This window comes from Planococcus citri, chromosome 5 (assembly GCF_950023065.1).
Source record: "Planococcus citri chromosome 5, ihPlaCitr1.1, whole genome shotgun sequence".
In the NCBI taxonomy this organism is placed as follows: Eukaryota; Metazoa; Arthropoda; class Insecta; order Hemiptera; family Pseudococcidae; genus Planococcus; species Planococcus citri.
Genome location: NC_088681.1, coordinates 41617866 through 41644061, shown reverse-complemented (window position 1 = coordinate 41644061; position 26196 = coordinate 41617866). Strand labels below are relative to the sequence as shown.

At 34.9% G+C, this 26196-nt stretch overlaps 2 protein-coding genes and 1 long non-coding RNA gene across 4 annotated transcripts in view; 2 read left to right on the top strand and 1 right to left on the bottom strand.

The window, feature by feature from the left end:
• The window catches only part of mAChR-A (muscarinic Acetylcholine Receptor, A-type), a 148688-nt gene that overhangs the window by 79777 nt on the left and 42715 nt on the right, over positions 1-26196 (bottom strand). The window lies entirely within an intron of this gene.
• LOC135847428 (uncharacterized) lies at positions 17437-19247 on the top strand. Its single transcript, XM_065366946.1, has 3 exons — positions 17437-18196; positions 18279-18440; positions 18527-19247. The coding sequence occupies exons 2-3, from the start codon at positions 18378-18380 to the stop codon at positions 19034-19036; spliced, it is 573 nt and encodes a 190-aa protein (XP_065223018.1). The 5' UTR covers positions 17437-18196; positions 18279-18377; the 3' UTR covers positions 19037-19247.
• LOC135848234 (uncharacterized) lies at positions 22949-24306 on the top strand. Its single transcript, XR_010559335.1, has 3 exons — positions 22949-23000; positions 23103-23554; positions 23632-24306. It is a non-coding gene; the product is annotated as an uncharacterized LOC135848234 (long non-coding RNA).

Here is a 26196-nt window from a genome sequence, read left to right as displayed (position 1 = left end):
TTATAATTATTCTACAATAGAAAATTGTCTCCATGAATTCAAAAATTGTAGATAAAATAATGGTCAAAAATTGAAATTGTCTGAAAATTTAAGAAAAAAATACTTATTGTATTGTGTATGTACGAATCGACTTTGCGATCTAGGGTGCATTTTACCCCTTCATCATCCTGTCTAGGGACTTTCAAAATTATTGTCACTTTTTCTAAATTTTGGATTAATTTATAAAATGGAATAAATTTTTAGAATCACTGAAAATAGAAAACACCTATGAAACATTATTATCTGTGATGGTTTTGTTTGAATAATGCCATTTTTGAGCATTCCTGGAAAAACAGAAACGGTGGGAAATTGCCTTAAATAACTAGATTAATGAAAATTTCGATATTAAAATGAACCTTCAACTAATTTTTTTGAAAATTTATGTTAGTTCATGTTATTTTTTTGGCTATTACTTCTGTTCCAAAAGCTAATCTATCGAATTCAGTTTTGAAAATTGAAAACATTTATCAGATTTTTATCTACATTGAACTGTAAACAATTCCACTCTGCTTTAAAATTCAAGGACAGGAGAAACTTTGGTCCAATTTTTCATCAAAAAAATTCCCAAGAACAATTCAAAATCAAACCATTGGCGAATTTTCATTTTTATAGCCCATACTTGACATCGAGTCGAGAAATGCTAATTTGTCTGAAACAAAAGGACGAGAATTTTTTAATGTTTGCCAAACACGCGAGAGAGAGGTTATAAAACCTTGTATAGTAAGTATAGGTATTGTTCTATCGAGATCAAAAAAGGCCATTTATAATTAATTAAATTTCACGTTCGAGTGTTTTCTTAATTAAATAGAATTTTTATTACTTCGGTTTGACGAAAATTGCTGATGTTTTGATACGGTATTTTCTCTTCTCTCGGATGTCGCTCCTTTATACGTATAGTATGTATAGGTATTGCATGGTTATATATAAGCTTTTGCTACCCTTATACATACGCACAATATACCTACAACGTATAGGATACCTTTCATTCGAACAAATAATTTGCTTTTCATTGAAAACCACTCGCAAGAAGGCACAGAGACTGCAGAGTGAGGAGGCTGTGTGAGAGAAAATTTACTCTCGAATAGGATTACGACGAGGAAGAGGGTCAGGTGGGTGGAAGGCTTTGAAACAACCAACGTATATACTGGTAGTGCGGTGTGTATTATGAAGACGAATGATTGGTAGGAGAAAATTGCGATGATGAAAGGTAAAGAATGAGTAGGTATACAGAAAGGGGCATCGTGAGAAAGAGAGAGAAAGCATTCTCTGGTTCGATGGATGGCGTTCAGCGGTGAACAACATATAATTGGGTCGAACACGTCCGTCGTCTTATAGTCGTCCCTCAGGAGGGTAGCAGTTGCGGTATGGGCAACGGGGAGGAGTGTTTTTTCATAGTAGCATTTTCGTCTTAGGATTCTTGTACCTATACCTCGGCATAGTTCACATTTTTGACGCCTTTTTGATCCCAATAAGAAAAGAATTTCATCGGTTCGAGCGTACATATGAGGTGGAGAGGATGTACTACGAGGATCGAGGTTATGAAAAATACATGCGGAGAAATAAAATTACAAATAACTCGTACTCGTATGTGTGTGGCTGACTACGGTGTGTAAAAACTGATACCGTCACCGTTCAAGGTACCTACATATACAATATACCGTAGAGATTCATTCAAATTAAAACCGTCGAAAAGTTTATGAAATACGTTTATTAGAATTTTATGATCTCTCTCTACTTTTAGAAGTTCTATGTTTTAGAGTTTAACTAAGCCTTAAACTAAGTAGAAATGATGAAAGTTGTTTCCAGCTTCGGGGCTTTTAGTGCTTTGTAGGCGGTCTTAAAATGAAATTGCCGAAACGCCGGGTTCCTTTTTAATGATTTTCCGTGCCATTAAATTGCAGAAAAATATACCACACTAACACCGCCAAATCACCGAAACAAAACTTTAATCCTATTTTCTTATGGTCCGAATAAAAAAAAAAGCAAAGAAAAAAGAGAGGCAAAAAAACGTCGACGAAAAAAAAAGTATTAAAAATCGAATTGAAAAATTTTTTAATTTTGCACTTGTCGTTGTTTATGGCGAAGAATTTTTTATAGCTGGGCATTTTTTTACGATACAACATATAATAATTTTTTTCGATATAGCTGTGTTTTTTTTCTAGTTACAAATCGAACGTGCTTCGAGTGTCGTGTGTGATCGAGTATGGATTTTTTTTTTCAAGTAGGGAAAAAAGCCAGGCGAATAAAAAATGCAAAATCTATAGGTAAACAATTAACGCTTATGTGGTATCGCATATGGCTTTATAGTGATAAGAATAAAGCTGCCGAAACCGTTTGCCTGTCTCTCGTATACGCGTATGCTTTTGTTGAAAAAGTTTTAACCTTATACACTGTACACCTCGTGGTAAAAGTACAGATACTGGCTCACACATAAACACACGCTTACCATTGAACCCTGTACAACAAAGTTTTTCCCCAAGTCCACACTCTCGTGCTCGTGAAGATGACTTAAAACAACCGCAAACTTTGCCAACTTATCGTTCTAATAGTGGACTTCGATATTAAATCGTATTATAAACTTGGTGGAATTCGTATCGTCGACCTTATAGTAGGTATATATGTATATATAACGTGTCCCTGCACCCTGCCTACCTTTCACCCTTCTTCGTAGCCCTTTTATATACGTAGTATATCGTACACATGAATTCGTATGCGAAACCGAGTCGATGAAAATTACGTGGTATTGTGTGCTGTTGCCCGTGCTCGTGCCCGTGCTCGATGAGATGGCGTAGAGAATTCTATGAGCTTTCGTGTCTTCGTATACGTATAGTAATTCGTTTCGGCGAATTTTTCATCCGTACCCTTGCTCTTTACGGATGGTTACGAGGTGGCAAAGGGAAAGAAAAGATGAGCAGATATGTTTTCATTGGAGCGGTTTAAGGAGGGGTTTATATAGTTTCTCCTTGACTTGTCGTGTACGAAGTGAACATTTCTACGAATGTTGCTCGATTCGCGGTTTATTTGAAATAATTATACACTGCAATTTTTTGTCTGCTTTGAGATGTATGAATATGATACCTGCGACGTGTTTGGTCGAGTCGGATATGTAAATACGCCCCGGTATATTTTTCATTTTTTTAATCATCGTAAGTGGTTCGAGTCATTTTTAAAATACGGACATCATCTAATTTAGTACTTCGGATTGATGATGAAAATGGCGAAATATCAAGCATTTAATCGCGCTGAAGGGGAGTTTTACCGTATGACCCTGAGATGTATGGACAGATTCGCATATACCTAGGGCTAATTTTCAGTGTCTTTTGACTGGAAAAATAAATTGTACAATTCCGAATAAAAGATTTGAGCTCGATGAATTGAAATGAAATTTTGGTCAGATTTGAAAACCAATTATGCAAAACATAATTGCTGTGGAGGGAAAAAATTTGAACATCAGGTTGTGTATCTACATTTTTTTTGCCAATCTTAATTAAAAATAAAATCGAACATCCCTTTTATAATTCCGCTAAAAAAAATTGAAAATTCCCAACTACTATATTTTCTATTTTCACTCTGCACGGGGCGAAAACAAGGTATCGAGTTTTCACACATTTGTGATGCCAAAGGCCCCCTTAACCCTTCGATTCTAGTACAGAAGTGGTAATTATATGTGTGGGATACATTTAATGGTCGTTTCAAGGTCTAGACAGCACTGGCGTGCAGCCCTTTTTTTCAACGTTTATAAAAATTAAATTTTTTCCTTGATAGACAATTTCAATGAAACGTCACAGTGACGTCACTTGACGGACAGCTGTGCTGTTATTGGTCGGTTTCATTATCAACAAACAAATTTGGCCCTCGATTAGCATTACGTTAAATGGGGAATTTGAAATCTATAAAGAAATGAGGAAAACGCTTGTTAAATTCGGATTCTGCGTTGAAAAAGACCCTAATATCATACAACCTTTCTCATAATTTCTTTATAGATTTTAAATTCCCCATTTAACGTAATGTTAATCGAGGGCCAAAAACGTTGTCAAAAGCGCTTTCGAACAATTGTCGCTACACCATTAGCCAATCACGTTGCAGCTGTCCGTCAAGTGACGTCATTGTGACGTTTCATTCAAATCGTCTATTCTGAAAGTGCATCGGAATTCCTACGCGTTAATAAAATTGCCTAACCAGTTTCCCGTAAATGTGAATGAATAATAATACATAGATTTCTCGTGAAACAGTCAACCTTTGAGAGGTCATTTCTGAAGACTGATTGAACATTGAACGTAACTGTTTGGAGACTCTCGAAGAAAATAAATGTAAGATTCTAAGTGAATGATTTAAATTTTGATAATCTCAAAATTGAACTTTATCAGTAAAAGTACACCATTTCATGGTGCATGATCAAATAATATAATATGTTGAAAACTATCACTTGGAATTTTGAAAATATAGTGTAAGTATTATATTATTAATACCTTAATCATTTTTTTTTTTTTTTTTCATCAAACTGATTTTTAAAATGGAATCTCAACATCTATGAAGGGAACAAGAGCTCTCGATTTCTGTCAAAAGGCTGACAATTTTATTAGTGAAGTAACCTGTCGATTGTCAATAATTTAAACCATATTTCGAATATTGGCTTATTTTGTCTATCCAGCCCGTTATAAGTCCCTTTCCTCTCCACAGTTAAGATCTCTGTACACTTGGTAGAAATTTTATTAGATTTTTATTTTGCTTCTTCACCCTAAAGTTTTTACCTCAAGTGGGAAAATCACTCGTGAAATTTTCAGATTTTTCGATGAAAAACAAACGAATCCGGTGAGCTCCCCCTCAACTACATATAATTTCACAAAATGTAAAAAAATCAAAGGAATGGACAACATTTTAAAAATTGTAAACATTCTTATTTCTCCTCCGAAATAGAAAAATTCATCGCATCAATTAAGAAACATGACCTAGCCAACTTAATACGTATAAACCTCCTCACGAAAGAGTGAAATAATCTACCACTTGAAAAACCCCTCCTCCAACAGAAAAAACACCACAGTTTGGTCCCTTTTTGGTAAAAATCAACTCACATAGGTACCAGTTTTAGCCACCCCCCCCCAAGCTCTATCTTTGAACAACACATGGACACCAGGACTATATGAACCTACCATTAAGTTGTCAGTTTTTATGAAAAAATGAAATCCCTTAAAAATTTTAGTGGAATTGAATCGTGTTGGGGAACCCCCTCCCCTTCAAGTTCTCAAAAAATGAGAAAAATCTATAATTCTTGGATTTGGTGCATTTTCATCATACAAGCTCTATTCAATAGTTTGACCCTCCAACACGATAAAAAAAGTTGAACTTGCACCCCCCCCTCCTTTCTTCAAAAATATAAAAAATCAAAAAATTACAATTTTTACGTTTTCACGTTCGAATTTCGAATTTAATTCATCTACACTACCTATTTTATATTTTCGACTCCCCCTCCCCTTTCCACCCCTCATTCCCCTAAGATTTCTTCCTTCCTTCCCCTCCCCTCTCCATCCTATCTTCTATCTGAATAATAAGAAGATAACTTGACCCTCTAAATTTCTGAAATATGAGTTGGCAAGCCAACATCATTGCTTGGGGGTCAGGGGAGATTTATTCTGGCAAAAAGAGATATTTAAAAGAATTTTGACACAAATTCAGTTTTTTTGACTTTTTCGGGGTTATTCAGAAATATTTTTCCTTAAATGATTTTTTTTTTTTTAGCCAGGAGCTCTATACAAGTACACTATTATAATGTAGAGGGGCAAATGAAAAAGTTTTCTTTCGAAAATAGAGTTACTTAAAAAAATTCTGTCACAGAAATGAGAATTTTCAAACAAAAAATGTTACCGGATATTGCTCATTGCATTATGTAGAATTTTATGCTGCATTCGAAAAGTTTCTACCGCCTACTGTGAGATTTTAGAACATTTTTTTGGTAAAATATTATTCCCTATAATTTTTGCACCTCTCCCCTCCCCCATAGTGTCATAGTATTTGAATTTATTTTTTCCACCTCTCATAGAGTTGCTCATAAACTCTCTGTGATTGGTTATTTTGATGGTGAAGATTACGTGGTGATGCATTCTGGTTCCAACATTTGTATACTTCAAGAGTTTGAAATTATGAAGGTCATTACCTACTCGTAAGTTTTTTCGTGGTAATTTGGAATACATTTTTTGTGTTGATTTTAAAAAGATTTTTTTGTTATAATTTTGAATAAATTTTTTGGTGTTGTTAAAGTTGAGATTTTTTAGTTTTACAAGAATTTTTTAACGATTTTTTTAATGGCGATTTTCAAATGAATTTTTTGTAGTAATTCTTAATGAATTTTCTTGGGTTATTTTGAATAAATTTTTCGTAGAAGTTTTAAATGAATTTTTTCATGGTGATTTGGAATTTTATTTTCAACTTGGTGAAGAATTTTTCTGTTATTATTTCTTTGTGGTAATTGAAAATTAATTTTTTAAATGAAAATTCCAATTTGGTTTTGTGTGGCACTGTTGGATTTCAAATAGAAGTTCAATTTTTTCGTGTGATTTCAAAATGAATTTTTCCGCAATAATTTCAGTTGAATTTTTTAGTGTGAAATTTTGAAAAAAAATGTTGGGGCAATTTAGACAATTAATAACTTACAAATTTTTGCGTGATTCGAGTTTGAAAATCTTTCAATTTTTTGCATTTGACTATTCTGTCTCTCTCTAACCTCCAATTCAGGGAAAGGTGAAGGAATTTGGGGAATGTCGTGGGACCAAAATAAATCTTCGAACTCAGAGATCTAGAATTGATAATTGTGAGGGAATCAAACCATACTTTCATGATTTTTTGATTTTTTTTTTTAATTTGAATCATCGCATACTTTGTACGTTGGTAATAACTTTTGAATTTGATATTAATTTTTTAAAATAGGTCAAATTTTATTTGGTGAGGCAAAAGCGCAGTGTTCTTGCACGTGAAAATGAAGGCTGGTGAGAGGGGGAGTAAAGTCACTGTATTTATGTGTAAGAGGAATCCAAAGTGGTATCCTACTTACGCATCCAACTGATGAAAAAATCACTCCCTCCGGCTGAAAGCTCAAATCTCTCGTCGTCGACGTTGCAAAAAAATTAATTATCACTTACGTCGTATTACTCCGCTACGTTGTTGTCAAAAACAATCTTCAACGAATCGAGTAAAATCGTATTAGTAAAAACATTACATACGCACACTCGTTCACTCGAAGCCGAAAGTGGCTCGTATAGCTTACAGCTACAGGAAGAAGGAATCCAACACAGCAGCCAGTAGCGCATATATTTTGTTGTATACTAGACTCGAGGCTATATGGTGGAGAAGGAGGAGAACAAGGGAAAGGGGTGCAAAAGGGGTAAAATTTGTCGCCGAACACCGAGCAGCGAAATGTTACCGCAGCTCGACGTTTCTAAAATGAGTATTTTTTGCTAGTAATTTATTCGTACAAATTTACACCAAGTTCGGTAAACAATTCGGGCGCGTTAGCGTCACCGGAGATAAACAACCAGCAGCAGCGAATAATGAAACGTCGACTACGACGCATTAAAAATTACATCCTTTATAAATACCGCCGCCGCGAATAATTCAACCAGCTTTGAATGGTGAAAAAAATTACACGTTTTGCGATGTACGAGTACGAATATGTATTATGACCATTGACCACAGAGCGTAATACATACCGAAAGTACTACCGGGTGTTCCATCGTAGATGTCGAATGATTCGCCTTGTAATGCCGCAACCCAAACTACAAAGGGTTAAATTAGTTTACCAATACTTAAAATTGGTTAAGGAAAGTGATAGGGCATTTAGAGTTGCATAATACCTTGGATATGGCAAATTGGTTGTAGATGATGGTGCCAAGTTGCAAAGCTTTGACATGAGCCCGAAAAAGGTCCTTTGAATTTTGACCTAATTTTAAAATTGAGGGAGTTATATGTATGACTCCCAGAACCCAGTAGACCATATTAAATACTTATGGGATTTGGTAGATTTGAGACAATCCTTCCTCTCCCAAAGTTGTTGAAAAATTACAGTACTTTTTGTTTCGTGTCAGAAAAACATCGCTTATTAATGATCGTGCAGCGTTATTTTTTGAGTTAACCCTTATTTTTTATTTTCACTCACCCCCCCCCCCCCCTATTCTATGTACAGGTGGAAGTGCTACACATACGTACGTACTACGTATGTACATCTTCAGCTATAGGTACGCACACGTAAACAATAACTACACTCGAAAAAAAAGCCATCGTGAAGCATCACATAGCTAAACCCCTGAAGTACAAGTATAGTAGGATGCGGTGAGATGACTTCATTAAGTGTGTATTTTCTTCCGCTTTCATTAAAGTTCCGCAAAAGCTTTTCTATATAATGATATTTGTACAATATAACTATATATATGAAGTGTCTCCCCCTTCCTTATGTATGTATACTGTGTTTTAACCTAACTCTCTTTCGCTCTATACCTTTACCATGCCACGTTCCCTGCTACCCCGACTAGTCTATCTTTTTGCCCTCCCGGCCCCCGGCTCGGTTCCTCTTTTCGTTGCTCTATTGTAACGTTTTGTAATGATTATTGTGCAGTACTATATAAGACTCCGCAAAAGGTCACGAATATTGTTAACATTTCATATATAGTCGTGTTAACAAGGTACTTTTCTCAGTTTCGTGCACCAAGGCTGGCTCGTTCCGTCGCATCTAAGTGAAAAATTTCTCATGTCAAGCTCAGCCTCTTGTGTAATAAGTTGGAAGATCATTTAAAATGTACCAATTTTTTTGCTTTTTTGTTTGCTTCAGTGGATGAGTATTACTGAAGGAAGAATGAAATAGGGTCAAATGACCGAAGGTTTTTTTTTCTAAACTACGAGTAGGTAACGCATTTTTGGAATGAAAATTTCGATCATTACGGATACAATTCTCCTGCTAGGGTCACGCTATAATACGAGTAGGTATTTACTGCGTGTTTTATCTACATAGAGAATAATTTTTTCTTCGATTTGATTCAAAATTCTTGAAATTCTGCATCAAACCTTAAAAATTTTTCAAATTGCTTTTTCTTGATTTTTTCAAGATTCAAATTTGGTAAAAACTAAAATCATACGAGGAAAAAATTGTTGGAAGTTTACAGGGTGTCGTCTAAGCTTCATTATGCAATGTGAGGGACATCTCTTGTTTGAAAAGAGGATACCAACTCGAGAGGAGAAAATAAGAGAAAATAAGATCATCTCTGAACGCCTTCAGAAAAGTCGAGGAGTTGAGAGGAACTTTTTTTCAATTAGATGTTAGTAAAAAAGACGTCAATTCATGAATTTTTGATTTTTTTTTTTGAAAAGTTTTCTATTCTCTGAGACCTCTTTTTTAAATAAAGGACATTCCTTCCTAGCATGATATGAACTTTTGCGCCATATCAACTCTTTCTATAGACCCCCCCCCCCCCCCCAACAAAGATCCAAATTTACAGCGTTTCTAGTGTTTCTACTGATTTACAAAATTATAAATGGACTATTTTTTGAAATATTTTTTTCCTCGTAGGAACATAGATTTCTATTTATCCCATTCTCTCCCCTCCCAAAAATAGTGCCGATAATATTTTAATTTGTTTTTTCAAAAAAACGAGAGAATTTTTGAAAAAATTCACACAATTTTTTACGATTTTAAATCCAGAATTGAACATTTTTGTGATTTTCACTGTTTTTGAACAATGGTTTTCCATGGACAAAAGCGTTTAAAATTTATAATAATTCCAAAACTTTTTTCTGTTTTTTTTTTGTAATGTTGTGGCAAAAAAAATTGAGAAAATTGAGGGGAAATTCACGATTTCAGAAAGATTACGCACTTGTTCCACAATTTTCTGCAATCAAATTTTTAATTTGCAAAAAGTCGCAAAAAATTGAGAATTCAAAAGTTGTTTGCTGAATGTATAAAAAAAGATGTGTAGGTAATCCATCCAAAATTGCAAATTTTCCCTTAATTTGGTCAATTTTTTCCCATAATGCATTATCACAAGAAATTCAGTTTCAAGAAAGAAAAGCAAAGCAGCTCGAGCGAAGCCGAGGCCTAAGCTTTTTGAAATTCATTATAAAAAATATTGCGTATTTTTGACGTGAGAAGTAATTTTTAACCTTGAAATTTAAATGTACGTATTTGAACAGTAATTTTCTAGAAAATTTGATTATCCTGATTTCGACAACATTTGCTGAAATTCGGTATTCAGGATTGGGTTGAAGTTGAATCTGAGAAGTTTGAACAATGGATAACCTTGATCCTGAATTCAGGTATGTGCCAATTTTTCAAGAAAGGATAAGGAGGGTGGAGATGGTGAAAGAAACCGAAAGAGGAATTAATCAAAACTTGTGCGACATCTAAAAAAGAGTATTATAAAGCGATTAGGAAACGAGAAGTTTGACTGTTTTGAGTTTTTTGACCTTGAAAAGTTCTTTGCTGTGCAATTTACTCCCTCTACAATAATCCTGAAATTGACCTAGGAGGCTGAAATTAGACGCTTTTTTAACAATTTCAGCAGAATATAAAACTTTTTGGCAATTTTGGTAAGATTCAAAACTTTTTGACAATCTTGGCAAGAATTGAAACTTTGACATTTTTAAAACACTTTTCAACAACTTTGGCAAAAATTGAAACTTTTTGGTAATTTTTTTAAATTTTTCGACAATTTTGGCAAAAGTTGAATCTTTTTGACAACTTTATCAAAAATTGAGTTTTTTTTGGCAATTTTTTAAATTTTTTTAACAATTTTTGCGAGAATTAGAACCTTGACAATTTTTTGAAAGTTGTTGATAATTTTTGGTAAAAATTGAAACTTTTTAGCAATTTAGGCAAAATTGAAAACTTTTGAACAGTTTTGGCAAGATTCAAAACTTTTCAACAACTTTGACAAAAATTAAAACTTTTTGGTAATTTTCAAAATTTTCGAATTATGTTTTTGTTGGGCCGGGGGTTTTGACTTTGGAACTTCTACTCACGCCATTTTAGATACAAAAAAAAAAAAAAAAATAGATTTTCGTGCCCTTTTTAGGGGATAATGGCTCTAAATGCTGAGAAGTTGATTCAACCGGATAAAATCGTGTTCAGAGACTATTTATCCGAATCTGGTCTGGTCTGATTTGATCAAACACGTCTAAGCAGACTTGATCGGATTCTGAGTAAGCATGATTTTATCTGTTCAGAAGAGCAGTACGATCGAGTCTGGTCAGATAGGGTCATTTTGCTGATCGCCGGAGCCTCCCCTAAATTACTTAGAAAGCTAAAATTTGGCATGTACATTCAGATCCCATCTCTTTCCAGCTACGAGTATCAAAAAATTATTTTCATGCTTTTTGAACGATTTCACTTTTTTTATTCATTTCTGGGGAAGGAGAGGGTGGATATCCCCTGATCAAAATATTATTGATTCGTGCATTAAGGTTCAATTGAACTGAATTTCAATTACGTTTTTCAAGGATAAATAATTCTCATTTTTTTTTCAAATCAGGAAAAGAAGAAATAGATAAATGATAAATAACTCACTTAGCATCAATTTGTATGTATCTTATGGATTATCGTGTCTATACTTGTGTATGTACATTGTACATTTTATGAAAAAGTTGATACCAACCTGAAACAAAAAAACAAAAAGAACGGTCGATTAGTTGAATTTTTCTGTGTTGAAGCATTAATTTCTACAGTATTTAATAATATTGCACAATATTTTACTGATTGATTACCCACAAATGAGTAGTTTTCCTTGTTGGTAAACATATGAGGTTTGAAAGTACTCGGAAATACGTGAAAGTTTGTGGTTAAATAATTTTTTCTTTCAATTAATTGCATATACTCTTTTGCTTCATTCCGGTGCCAACGTGCCATTAAATATGTATAGAAGGTCATTTTGTTACCATAAAACTTAGTCTGTGGGTACAGGTTCTACAAATTTCCTTGATATTGAAAGAAAAAACTCTGCTTCTCGTCCTTGATCCTTTTCTTCCTCCTTGACTTGTTGTGTAGAAATTTATATTCGATAATCAAGGCTCTATAAAACTGATATACCTTCTCTAACAACGCAGCAAGGTTTATAGAAAGCATTCTGGAGGACAATTTGTTCCATACGAATTAGATGTACCTATGTAGATAATAAAATTTTGAAAAATATTTCAAATGAAATTTTTATCCTGCCTTTTCAAAGCTTCCAGTATCTTATTTATGTTTACAAAATCATGTTGGTAATTTTTATTTACTCTAAAATAACATCGAGAAAAATCACCCAGAAAACTCTTTATTAATCTATGTAGTTCAAGGCTCTAGAGAAGCTGAACTTTTTCCCTACCAGGAACAAAAATCAAACGAAAAAAAAAATACCAATACGGCTTTTAGTTACATAAAAGCCAAATCTACCTTTGTAAATTGTGAAAAAAAAAGGAAGAAATTCCTATCTCGATTGCGAAAAGAGTTTTTAATTATCGAACGTATCCCTCTCGAGAGTATCATTTTCACGCGAGAAACTCGATCACTGCGTAAAGAAAAGTACAAGCCGGGTTGACCTGTGATGAAAAATTACCGGGCTCGTCTAGGTCGGTTGCGAATCTAGGTCACGTACAGATTCCGAGTTTCTTTTTTCTTCCCCTTCATCGTTGCTGCTGCGTATTCTCTCCCGTCCTTGTCTCTCTCTCTCTCTCTCGTACGCGTTCTGTAACCGAGGTCGTCTAATTTATGCAAAATGCTAACTAACAGGTAATGGTAAAAATATTTTGATTAACTGGCCTCGTTTAGAGGTTAGCTCGGGCAATTTAATGAATTTTATATACCCCTCGTTCAACCCTTCTTTAGTCACTTCTGTCACTTGTCTTTTTTTTTTTATTTTGAAACTGGCATGGCTTACGTGTAGCCTATCTAGGTAGGTAGGTAAATTTTTTCGAATGGATTTACCGAGAGATTTACAAATGTACATATGTTTACTACATATGAAGGGTTCGAGTGAGTGTGCTGCGAAGTTATGACGATACAGGGTAGAGAATGGGCAGGGTTCGTGCTAGATTTATAAGATCGTGTTGAGTATTATTTTCGATGTGCTTGTGCTCGTGGTATTCTATACGTATGTGGTCTCTCGCCTCGAGATGAATGTGTTTTGAAATCGATTTTGGTGTTTTGTCCTTCCGTCTTCCGATTCCGGTTCCATCTTCTCTCTCTCTCTCTCTTGTCGTCTTATATAAGTATTTTTTTTCCTTCATACTAGTTTCTTTTTTCAAATCGAATTCGACTTTTTTTTCTTCTTTTTATCGATTCGCTTTGAGAGTTGTTTTTTCAAATTAAACTTTTCACGTACCGTTCTTACCCCTCGAGTCGGCTCGTTCGTCGAGTTTGCAAATTGATTATTTTTCATCTATTTTGTTTATTTATTTATTTCATTCGAGTATAAAAATTGCGTTTATGGTTTTACAAATATTTTTCATTCGCCTATTTGCCTCGTCGTCGTATTGGTCGGGTTGCCTCCAATTTGTGCTTGGTGAGCGGTATTTTTTGGCTGGTTTTTCTAAAAACTATGATCATTTTTTATTTTGTTTATTTATTTTATGAAATGAAAAACCGAGACTTTTTTGGTATGTACTTTGTTTCTCTCGATCGCTTTGTATATTTTTCTTTTTTCTTTCTAAAGAATTTTCTAATTTGTGTGTGCTGTGTTTTTTTTTCTTCGAGTATTCAGGAATATTTGGCTCGTTTATTTTCTCTTTCATCTCTTTTAGAAGACTTTAAATTAGGACGCATTTTCATAGGTTTTTGATTTTATTGAAAATGATACCGATATTAAAAATCAATTTTTATTTGTAGAAATATTTTTCCGTGAAAAATATGTAAATATTTTCAGATTTAAACGATATTTCTACTGAGGTATTTATCTTCAGTTTTCCTGTTTTCTTCTACATTTCGTTTCATTGTCACGTATTCGGAAAATTTTTGGAATTTTTTTTTCGTTATTTAGGTACGTATTTTTTTTTCAAAGATACCGCGAATGTAAATAAACGGTTTACGTTTAAAATCCGGCAGTTATGAAATGAAAAAAAGTAAATATTTATTTATTCGATTTCAAAATTTGGACAATTTGTATTTCATTTAGGTAGTGATCGGCTCGAGTAGAAAACTTTATCTTTCTTAAAGTACATTACTGTGGGATATACGTACCTAAGAATAACACTTTTGTAATAGAAGAATGTCTGAATTTATCTGATCTTATCTGATTGATCAGACCACATCATTTCTGCAGAAGACGCCTTGTAATTGAATTTAAAAGAATTTAAATGAGCTCATTAAGACCCCTCCCCCTCCCAACTACACAAACACAAATTATCTTGGGCAAGAAAACACTGAACATTGTACACATACTTTTGATCTTAATCAGTGTACATATCCAACAAATTGACTTGAAATTTAAGTATTAAAAGTAATGATATAATGTGAAAACCCACCCATCATCCATCAAATTCTCAGCGTTCTTCCTCAAAAGTCAACATCACAAATGGATTTTGAGGCATCTTTCTCATAAAATTTTCAATAAAAAAAGAGAAAACTGCAGTGTAATAATACAAACGTATAATAACCTCAAATACGGCATCAACACCTGGTGAGGGCACAGGTTGTTGTCGCTAGAGGTAGTCTCTAGGTAGTAGCTCGGATCATCAAGAGAAGCCAGTCCCCCAGGACAGGTGAGAAGGCGAAGACAACACCAGGGGTATTCTGCGTGTCCACGTCGTGCGGGGTGGTAACATGTTGCTGTTTGATGGACTCGGAATTGATAAACATGGCTAAAGCAGAATTCTCCAGTTGGTGGAACAACGTGGAGGAGTGGCAAGTCAAAGGCCAAGCCTCTACATAAATACGGATTACAAACAAGAATGCATAAGAGCTGCAGAACACCAACAACTCACTCGTTCCAGCCCCAGGGAAGCGCAAGAGCTTCAGAGTGAGTAGGCAAATACCAGCGCCTAAAAACTGGCAAATTCGGCTAAGGGAGTAAACCCCAATAGAAAATCATGGTGGAAGACAACAGGAAACCAACACCATTACATTTCCTTAGAATTATATGTGACCCCGCCTGACAAAATCAACCATTTTGACAAAAAAAAAAGTGTCCAAAATAATGACGTTTAAAATGAATCTTAAGGGTTGAAAGATCAGATTTTTGAAATTTTGTCGAAATGGTTGATTTTGTCAGGCGGGGTCACATATGGACATCAATTTAGCAACGGCCCTAAGTCTCCGTCAGGCTGATCCTCATCCGCCAAGGCAGCCGGATAGCATGCTAAGAATACGCTGAGTTTGAAACAAGGTGGAACAACATTAACGTCGCAACCTGGAATGTAAGAACTTTGTATAAAATTGGACAACTTGCTAATGTAATTAAAGAAGCCATGAGATTGCAAATTGACGTATTAGGAATAAGGGAGACCCAGTGGACTGGAAAAGGTAGAAACCGAGTAGATAAAGACTATGAAATGATCTATCCTGGGAAAGACGCACACACAAACAAGGTGTGGGGATATTAATACATACCAGAATCAGCGATAAAATCAGTGCCATAATTCCAAAATCAAAGAGGATACTACTCGTGAGATTGGAGGTCAAGCCAAAACCAATTGTGTTGTGATAATTCAAGTTTACGATGGTAGAGATCATAAAGAAATCAAATCGCGGATTGGAATGGCAAAAACCGTTTTTAACAACCTAGCCAATGTGCTGGGAAATCAAACGATGAGTATAGATCTGAGGAAGAAAATTATGCGATGCTATGTATGGACCGTTCTGAAGTATTCCTGCCAAACATGGACCATGAGTGCAGAATGCGAGAAGAGAGTATCCGCTTTTGAGATGTAGTGCAATTGAAGGCTACTATGGATCTCATGGAAGGACTTCATTACCAACAAGGAAGTATTAGCAAGAATAGGAGAGGAGCGGAAAGTTGTAGTTGAAGATATCAAAAACAGAAAGCTAAAGTATACAGCACATAAAATATGAGAAAATGGTATTTTCATGCTACCGATACAGGGGAAAATCCAAGGAAGATCGAAGAGAGGGAGGAAACGATTGGAGCTGTTAACAACAAACTCACCGGCCAACTCTCCCTGTAAAACCCTGAATGAAACGATCAGATACGCTAGATACCGGTTAATATAGATGGAAATATACGCTATCTCCTATAAAGGAGCGAGACTACGACGACGACGATGGCATCAACACCGAAGAAATTGTAAAAAATTGGAGCGGACATAAATAATGTTCAAGTTTCATGCTAAATTACGAGACTAACGTTCTTCAAAAGCTCTGTGGCTGTCCCAATTTGTTTACCACATTCAAATTTACTATAGTCCTTTATTTTTGTGCCAATTTAATCAATGCTGCAGAACGTTAGACGACTTGAAATTGTAACAAAATTTTGTACACATATACTTCACCATGTCTTCAGTCGCTTTTACTAATCCCAAAATTCAATTCATGGTACTTGAAAATGGTTGAAATTATTGATGATGAAGCAAAACTTCTGAAAGTTCTACAACCCTTAAAAACCATTCGATTGGATTCAAATTTTCAAAACATATTATGCAATTCAACTCACAAATTCAGGTTTTGAAACCAGTTTTCATTTTTAGGGATTATGGTTAAGGGGCAAATTTCAAAATTTTCAAAATTTTATTCTGAACATTGGGAACACTCTACGGATCGAACCCAATTCTGAAATTTCATCGAAATCGGTTCCGCAGTTTTTCTTAGTAGCCTCTTGGAGATGGAGAAGAATTTTATAAAAATGACTAAATTACGTCAAAGTCCGTTAAGAAAAAAAAATCGAACGAATTCTTTTTGAAAAACCTGAATATCTGTTACCTGTCGTTACCATATGTAAGCAAATTCTGCCTGAATGTTGTTCTGCTATGAGATGAGATCATGGAGATGTTTATACAATTGCTTCTACATGTTTCACAATTCTCATCGATAAAACCTTCAAATCTAATTTATCAAGATTTCAAACGATTCCAACTCCTTAGAACTTAGATACCCATGTTATTCGTGCTATGTGTTGTTGTTGGAATCGTTTCTCATCTCTAGCGTTAATTTACATAAAAAACTCAAGATGAATAATTCAAACTGCAGCGTCCTTTTTTACATTTCAATAATCATTACTGTAAATACAATTCGTTTTGGTAAGAATATGTGAAGCATTTTTTTGAACATAGTTATATACTTATTCCAGCAGGCAGAATTTCAGATGTAAAATTCATTTTTCGAATTTTGGTAATTTTTAAAAAATTCAAAGACTCGGCTTCCACCAAAAAAAAATCAAGATTTAATCAAATTGAGGTATAAAGCTAAAATTTAGCTTGCACCCTAATCGTGTGTGTGTTTGTATTCAGCTTTAGGTTTATATGAACCTGTTATCTATTTGGATGTCGATGCTCCCTATACTCAACATTTCGCATACCAAGAGATAGAATACGATAACTCACATACGAGAGTAAACACTACATCGTGAAAACTGCAGATAAAAATCATGAAATTTTCGTGGCTTGTCCAAATCAGGATCCAGATCATCCTAATACTTTTGCTATACAATCGACTGAGATGGGTAAAGCGGCTGCCACTCCAATTTGCGAACGTTCCGTTGAATCTCAAATTTACTTCACGAATAAACCTGGGCGTTATAGTGCCGTTGGATTCTTGGTGAGGTTTTTATTTCTGCGGGTCTTATATGTGTCTTGAAATTTGTTTCTTCTTTATGGTGTAATCAGAAAATACACGTATGTATTATGTTCTGAATTTAACCTTGACAGATTTATGCGCCGGATAAATCATGGCCCGCTCAAGTTTTTGATGTACCAGAGGTAAGACAAAGCAATTAATCTGGGAAAATGATTCATCCGACCTTATACCACTTGCTTTGTACGAGTACTATAACCTGATTATTTCTCATAGCATCACCTCGTTGTCGGATTAATTCAGTTTAAATTTAACACGTATGATGAACAAATTGTATCTTTGTGGTATTTCATCGTTGGAGGTAAATTTCTGCAACCAGAAGTGACTCGTCAAAAGGACGATCTCCTGAAATTTCAGAAGAACTTAGATATTTACACGAACGACATCGATACTTTTTACTCTCCAGTACGTATACCTCTTTTGATGCTTACGTCACGTACGCTTTTTGAATCCTCATAAACCAAATGGAATTTCTTGATATTTTCAGCGTAATTGCCCATTTGTCAAAGTACCTCTAGCTCCCGAAGAGGATTTCCTCTTCGATTACTGGAAATCAGCCTCACGACAGAATATCTTCACTGCTCCAATGTGGCAGGATTTGCAAGCCCAATGGCAAGATTTAGAGATATTTATACGAAAAGTAACTCAAGTATGGGAAATTCTCGTCAATTTTTTTTGTCAGTCGTAGAAAATTGAATATTTTCATCAGCTGTTCTCTTTGATCGAAATTCGCAGGTTACCGATTGGGTTGCCGTTGAAACTGGGATTTACGGAGAGCTTACAAAGCTACCCGACGGTCGTCTACGTAATCCTTTGTTTAAAAATATTGAGTGGCCAGATGATCAGTACCGTATTCCCAGATATTTCTGGAAAATTGTCGCTTTGCAACAGGAATTCGAGGATCAAAATTATAATTACGGAATCTTGTTCATCATGCACAATGTTCCTAATTTAGACCCGAATAACGAATGGCATATCGAAGAAATCTGCAAGGATTACAAGTCCGTTGATTTAGGATGGACGTTTTTACAAAATGGTCATTTTAAGAGTCCTATGTACGGTTGTCCGATGAATGATGGAACTTTAAGTTATTTGGGTCAAATGACTGACGAAAAATTTGAAGATTTCAATTTGAATTTATTATCGTTGTTGGAGGTTGATGCTGAAGGTAATGGATACATCAAAGAAGTAAATGTTATTCAGGAAATGGAGAAGTTGACGAAGACTATCGATAGTGTTAATTAAGAATTTTGATTTTTTTTTTAATGATAATGATTCAATGATTAGTGCTTCATTTCTCATATTTTTTGATTTTTTAATGGGAATATTTTTCAGTTTATCTTGCAAAACCATTTGATGTTTAAGTATACACTTTTGAAATAAAATTTAATTGTTCATATTTTCCCCTTTTTTTCTGGTAGCAATATAATGGAAAATTGTATCAACCCATCATCAATTTAAGAAATCAGTTTTTTTTTTCAAGTATCACAATCGTGTGTCAAAAGGTCTGAATAGATAGGTACATAATCTGATCAAAACTCTGATCTCATTAAACTTAGTTAGATCAAATCGCATTTGGGAAGTGTTCCGATTTGACCAAATAAGCATAATAAGATTTTTGAAAATCAAGTCTGAAAATAAGATCAATCCGATCAAATCTTTGATCTAATCAGACCTGATTAGTTCGAATCAGATCCGGAAAACGTCCGAATTTTATCAAATCTGAACTGATATGATCTGATCGAAAAGGCTGATCGGGTCTATTGAGATCTGATCATCAGATGCAATCAAGTTTCCCCTATCGGATCTAAACAGGTCTGGACAAATGTAAAAAATGTTCGAGAATTCGATGTTGGAGATGATTCATCATTAGAAGCAGTACAAAAAAATTGAATCATCAATCAAGGTGCTTACGTAGTTCAGCTGTTCACACATATTGTTTTTCAACTTCTCGTGATTTTCATCGATGAAAACTTTTGACGATGTATTCGTTCAAATCCCATTCTTTGAGCAATTCTCAGGATATACGTAGATGTGGATAGATATTGGAATCATTCCTTATTTTTCCTACAAATTCATGTCTTGAAATCGATTGATTGGAAGTACATACTTACTTAATGAATTTTCCTGAGCTCAACATCAGTAGTATTGTTTTTTTACATTTTCGTCATCATCGCTTCTAACAGGATCCATTGTACTGTAGTAAAATGTACGAGTGGAAACTAGGCCAGCCAGGACGACAGACAATCTTGAAAGGCCAGACGGGAGGGTCTGTGACCTTAAGAAGCCAGACAGGCTGCCAGACGACCATGCGAGGCCAGCTAGACTGGTCAATGACCTTGAGAAGCCAGACAGGCAGTCAGCGACAACCTTGAGAGGCTGTACTGACAGGTGAATGTCTGAATGACCTTAAGATGAACCTTGAGAAACCATTTACTGATGGGTCAAAAGAGACTAGACAGGCCGACAAACGATCTTGAGAGAACCAGACAGACGGATCAAGGCAGACAAGCCGGCAGATTTTTTTTTGGAAAGCCACAATGACCGTTTTGAATGACCTTAAGAGACCGTAGGTACAGGAAGGCAGATGACCTAGAGAAGACATAATTACGGGTCAATGACCTTGAGAGGTCAAACAGTCAAACATACAGACGGATTTGAAAAGCCATATGGATGGGTCAGTGACCTTTAAGAGTCTATATATGCAGGTCAATGGCCTGTAGAGGCCAGCCGGGAATGGAGACGATCCTGAGACTGGACTGATGAGCGAATGACCTTAAGGGACCAAACAGGTGACTATGAGAGGCCAGCCAGGTAGGACAGATGACCTTGAGAGGCCAGACAGATGGGTCAATTACCTTTAAAAAAAATACATTTGAGACTTTTCAAATTTAGTTCAACTTTTATAAAATCATAAAAAATTATAATTTTATGAGAAATTTTTAAAATTATATTTGTACCCGCCAGACATTTTAAAAACGTTGAAAAAAATGGTTGGAAAATATCCAGATGAATTTTCGAAATGTACAATGGTACCTAAGTTTTGAAGTCAAGTAAAAAAGTATCCATTATTTAAAATTTTCCTTGCAGAAGAGACTTTACCTCCATTTTTTACACAAGCTCAGGGGAAAATGATAGGATCGGGTCTGAACAGATCGTATCTGGTCAAGTCAAAATTCGGCCATTCTGATGGGGCTTTGGAGGTTGTTTTTTCAATGTGAAAAATGATACTTGAAAAATTCTGCTCATCGTCACATTATTCGTCGAATGGGGCCTACGAATAAATGGGATTGTAATGCGTTTTTCTAGTATAAAACTGGTCGTTTGTTTCGTGAATTACCGATGCACAACCAGGTAGTTATGGCTCTCATTTTCCCCTTTGAACACCTGACGTTTTTTCAGGAGCTGTTTTATGGGTCCTTATGCTAGCTGAAGACCAAACCATACATTATTATTTTTAATTTGACTAATCTAGATTTTTTATTTGCTTTGTTTCAGGTGAGTACCAATTTATTAAAAGCAAACAGAATTCGATGAAAGTACCTAAGTACGTAGGATTTTTTTGTTTCAGTCATGCCCTTTTTCGTGTAATTTAAATCCATTCAATTTGGAAGTAGTAGAAAGAACATTTCAACTTTTCAGGAGAAAATGATTGAGTCTGATCCACTCTGAATAGATCTCATCCCATCCAAAACTCACATCTGATCAGATCTAATTGGATCTGAGGAATGTGCGGATCTGATTAGGTCTGATATAGCCTAATCATTCATATTCATGTGAACAAAATATCCTACTTTCATCTGATCATATCATTTTTTGATAGGATTGCTCTGGAAGGGTTCTTATTCTGAAATTTTTGTAAATTCGAAAAAATGTTCCTAAAAACGTGGAATATTTCCAAGTATGCTCTCAATTCCTGAATTCAAATTATACATTTCTCAAACTTTTCCCTCACCCACAAGACAATATTTAAAGGCCATGAAATCTTATTGGTGCACCGAACCTTGCCTTGTCTATTGCTCATCAAATGACGTCATAGTAAATAATTTCCGCTGTGAATTTAATTTGGCAGTGAATTATCGAGATGTTTACACAGTTGTTGCTGAACATTTTGCGATTCTATTCGACGAAAATTTCAAGTCATAAACATTACGTAGGTACTTCTTGTTACCGCATTCGTGATGTAGTAATTGAAAACGTGTATTATTTCTCGTATTAATTCTTGTCAAAAAAACGTTTTTGATTCGCAATTGGTAGAAAGTAGAGGATTTTTGAGATGAATTCGAAATGGAACATTATCATTTATAGCTTTTTTGTCATCGTCGCTACTGATGCAGTTCGCTGCGGTAAGAATACGTTTTGTTTACCTTTTGAAATAGGTAGTGATTCGAATTCATGAAGAAGTTGTACGTATGAAGTGTGCTTCAATTATTGCCAAGCGGGCACTTTTACCAATTGTTCGGTAACTCACTTATCATATCACTCGTGTACTTTTAATCTTGGGATTCAATTTTCCCAACATCTTAGCTTCGATCTTATGTTTCATCAGATCCGCTCAAATAATGGTCAATTTCCTGACCTGATGTGATACTAGATATCTTTAATATTTCCAATGATATTCGGTTGTATTTAGGACATATTTTCCGAGTCTAAATTTGAAATTTCATAAGGTGATCAGTCATTTCGTCGTGGAAATTTTCTAATCTTCCTGCGGTAATCTTCGATTAACCAACTCCATTAACTATTTTTTTTTTGTACATGTATTTAGTTTTAGGTCTACATGAACCCATAGTCTTTTTCGATGCGAAGGATATCCATTATTTCGCATTCCTAAGGGTGGATTACGACGACAAAAATGAGCACTATGTGGTAAAAGGTGTTCCTAAAAATGAGGAAATATACTCAGCCTGCCCCAGTCAGAATCCTGATCGTCCTAACACGTTTGATATAAAAAAGACTGAGGTGGAGAAAGCGGCTGTCATCCCTATCTGTGAAACCCCCGTTAAATCGCAAATCTATTTCCCAACAAATCGCACGAATTATCGCGCCGTTGGTTTTTTGGTGAGATTTTCAATTTTTCATGTGTGGTGGATTTTTTTTAGTGTAAGTATCTTAATTAATCAATGGCTCTACATAAATCCTTTTATGTAATCAATAGATTCATACGCCAAATAAAGAAGGGAGTCATCAGTTTAAAAATATACCAGAAGTAAGATAATGCCTCAATTGTGTGCAAATTTGTTCCCTTTCTTTCTTCCTCCCTCCTACTTTCCTTCCCTTTGCATTGTTTAATTCTTGAGTTAACTTACAGCATCACATGGTTATTGGTCTAATTCATTTCAAATCACGCCAAAATTCCGCTCGAATTGCCTCTTTGTGGTATTCTATTGCCGGAGGTAAATTTTTGAAACCGGAAGTGGCTCGTGGAGAGCTCAAACGCCGGCGATACAAAAAGAACAAAAATATCAACGATGATGGTATCGACACTTTATACTCTCTGGTTCGTACATCTCTCTTTTATACATAACTATATTGTTGATTTTTGAAGCATCCTTGCCAAAATTGAACCGATCTAATGTACTTTTGTCATAAATTCACCCGGGTGGAATCCCATTTGTCAAAGTACCTCTAGCTCCAGAAGAGGATTTCCTCTTCGATAATTGGAAATCAGCAACGCGACAAAATTTCTTGACTGCTCCCATGGGGCGTGATTTGCTGAGCCAATGGCAAGCTTTAGAGGTATTCATTAGGAAAGTGACTCAAGTATGTGATTTATTGTACCCTCGTTCCCTCAACTGATGGGTCCACGGTGAAATTTTCATCTAGCTGGGGTTTTTCAGGTCATCGATGCAGTAGACATAGAAACAGGGACTTATGGACAGCTTTCAAGAAACCTACTGGTACGGGATTTAAAGCGCAAACGGGATCCTTCGTTTGGAAATGTAGATTGGCTAGATGAAAAATATAAGATACCGGAATATTTTTGGAAAACGGTCTCCTTGCAATTTTTTTCCAACAAGCGACAGTACAATTATGGAATCTTGTTCGTAATGCACAATGTGGTCAAGCTGGATTCTAATACGGGATGGGATATTGAGAAAATCTGCTCGGATTATGATATCGTTAATTTAGGATGGGAATTTTCACAAGATAACCAACCTCAGAGTACCATCTACGGTTGCAAGTACAGTGAAATTTCATATTTCGACGCAATGATTGATGAGGAAGAAGAGTTCAAAGATTTTAATTTAAACTCGCTGTCTGTTTTGCAATTTGATGATGATGGTAATGCCGAAGTCAAAGAAGTAAATGTTGTGGAGGAAATTGGAAAGTTGGCGATGACTGAGCACTAAGATTTTTCTGAATGATGATTCGATTATTGGAACTTTTCATTTTATCGATCCTCTTTCTCACAAACTCTAATTTTTCGCTCCTATAGTGGGCTTTAGCCTTTTATTTTGTATGAATTTTTTGTGTTATTTTCCGATGTGAATTGTCTTTTAATGTTCGAGAAGTTCGATAATACAGTGATTCGAATTTGCGAAAGGGTATTCCTGGTTAAGATAGGTGAAATGGCCCTATTCTCAGATTTGGAAAATCATGATGGATTATTGTTGGGTACGTCCAATAAAAATTTTCGACCGGAATTTCCGCCCCCCAACCCGCCCCCCTTGGTCAGTATAGCCAAAAAACGCGTTTTTTGCGCGAAAAATTCGGTATCCATGAGTGGTGGGGATAAAATTCTGGTACCACGCGGAATGTGTAGGGAAAGTCTGGGCCTTTCAACACGATTTTTTTCAAAAATTTTTATCATAGTGGTGGGGGTAAAATTGACAAAAGAAAACTTTGAAGCGCCACAGCTCCGAACTGAAGGGTACTACACAAAAACTGTTTTCGCCAAAATGTGTCTTTTTACTAGTACTTTCTTCCTACTAATCCATGAAATTGAAATTTTGTCTGCAAAAGGATCATATTTGCAAAAAACTCTAAAAAATACGCGTTTTTCGCATTTTTTTGCAAAATTATGCAAAATATGCGAAAAATGTATAGAACAAAACATGTTGAGCGTCGAATTTTACCCTAGAAAACGTGTTCAAAAGGTTGTCAAAACGCTCCTCTACTGAAGTTAGCTTAGATTGTAATCATGAGCTCTCTGAATAAAAAAAATACCAAAAATATTCAAATTGAGGTCAGAGTGATTCAGTTATAATTTTCACAGTCTTCTCATTTTAAACACGTTTCCACAATGCTTGGTCAAAAAAATCCTTCAAAATGAAAATATCGTATGTCAAACTTACAAAAAGTTACCAAGAATAGGCAAGTTACCCAAAAATTGTTCAGAAATCTAACTCAAAATCAGTATTTGCAGAAAATACAAATTTCGATTTTAATTTCAATTTTCAAAAATCTCAACAAAATCTTGTTTAAATCCAATAGGTACAATACATACATGTTCAACAAATCTTACCAAAATTCAAAAACTTGACCCATCATGAGGGACAAATTGTTTGAAAAATCAATTTTTTTTTAGCATTTTTGAAGATCCTTTACCCATACTACATATTCTATAAAAAAAAGTACACTTTGTATATCTTATCCATAGATTGATGTGATAAACGTAGGTACCTATCATTTTATTTACAAGTATAATTGAACATTTTTTTCGGGTCAGAATTTTTCTATTTTTAAAGAGAACTAGAGAAAATGAATAGAAAAAGAAATCGAGAGAAAAAATACCTATAAAATTACAAGTATTGATTTTAAAAATGGAAAAAGCAGCACTTTTGAGACAAATTCTAATAAACGTTAGGACTTTTTGACAATTTTTTCAAAAACTGTACCTTCAATCTATTTTGGCTAACACGAGATTTTATTAACCATTTTGGCATAAAATATAATTTTTTGGATAATTCATCAGAAAAAGGCCTTTGCCCACAATGTTTCGTCGAAAAAGTGGAACTTGCAGACAATTTTGACAAAAAGCAGTAGTTTTGGAAATGTTGGCTAAAAGCAGAAGTTTTTTTACGATACCTAGACACGTAATTTATCTATTTATTTAGAAATAACTAAGAAAAAATAAAATTTTGACAATGATTTGGCAAAAAACCGGATTTTTTAAGGATAATTTTTGGAAAATCAAAAATTCTTTCCAATTTAGGCAACAAGATTTTTTGAACATTTCGGCAAAAAGCAGGAGTTTTCTTTTGGCAATTTTTACAAAGTTAGGAGTTTTTTTATAATTTTGACAAAAAAGGAACTTATATTTACGTACGATTCTGACGCAAACGAGATTTTTTTGACAATTTAGGCAAGAGCAGAAAAAACATAACACGGACTTCTTTGGATCATTTTGGCAAAAGAAGGAAATTTTGAAATTTTGGCTACTAACAAAGTTTTTGGTCATT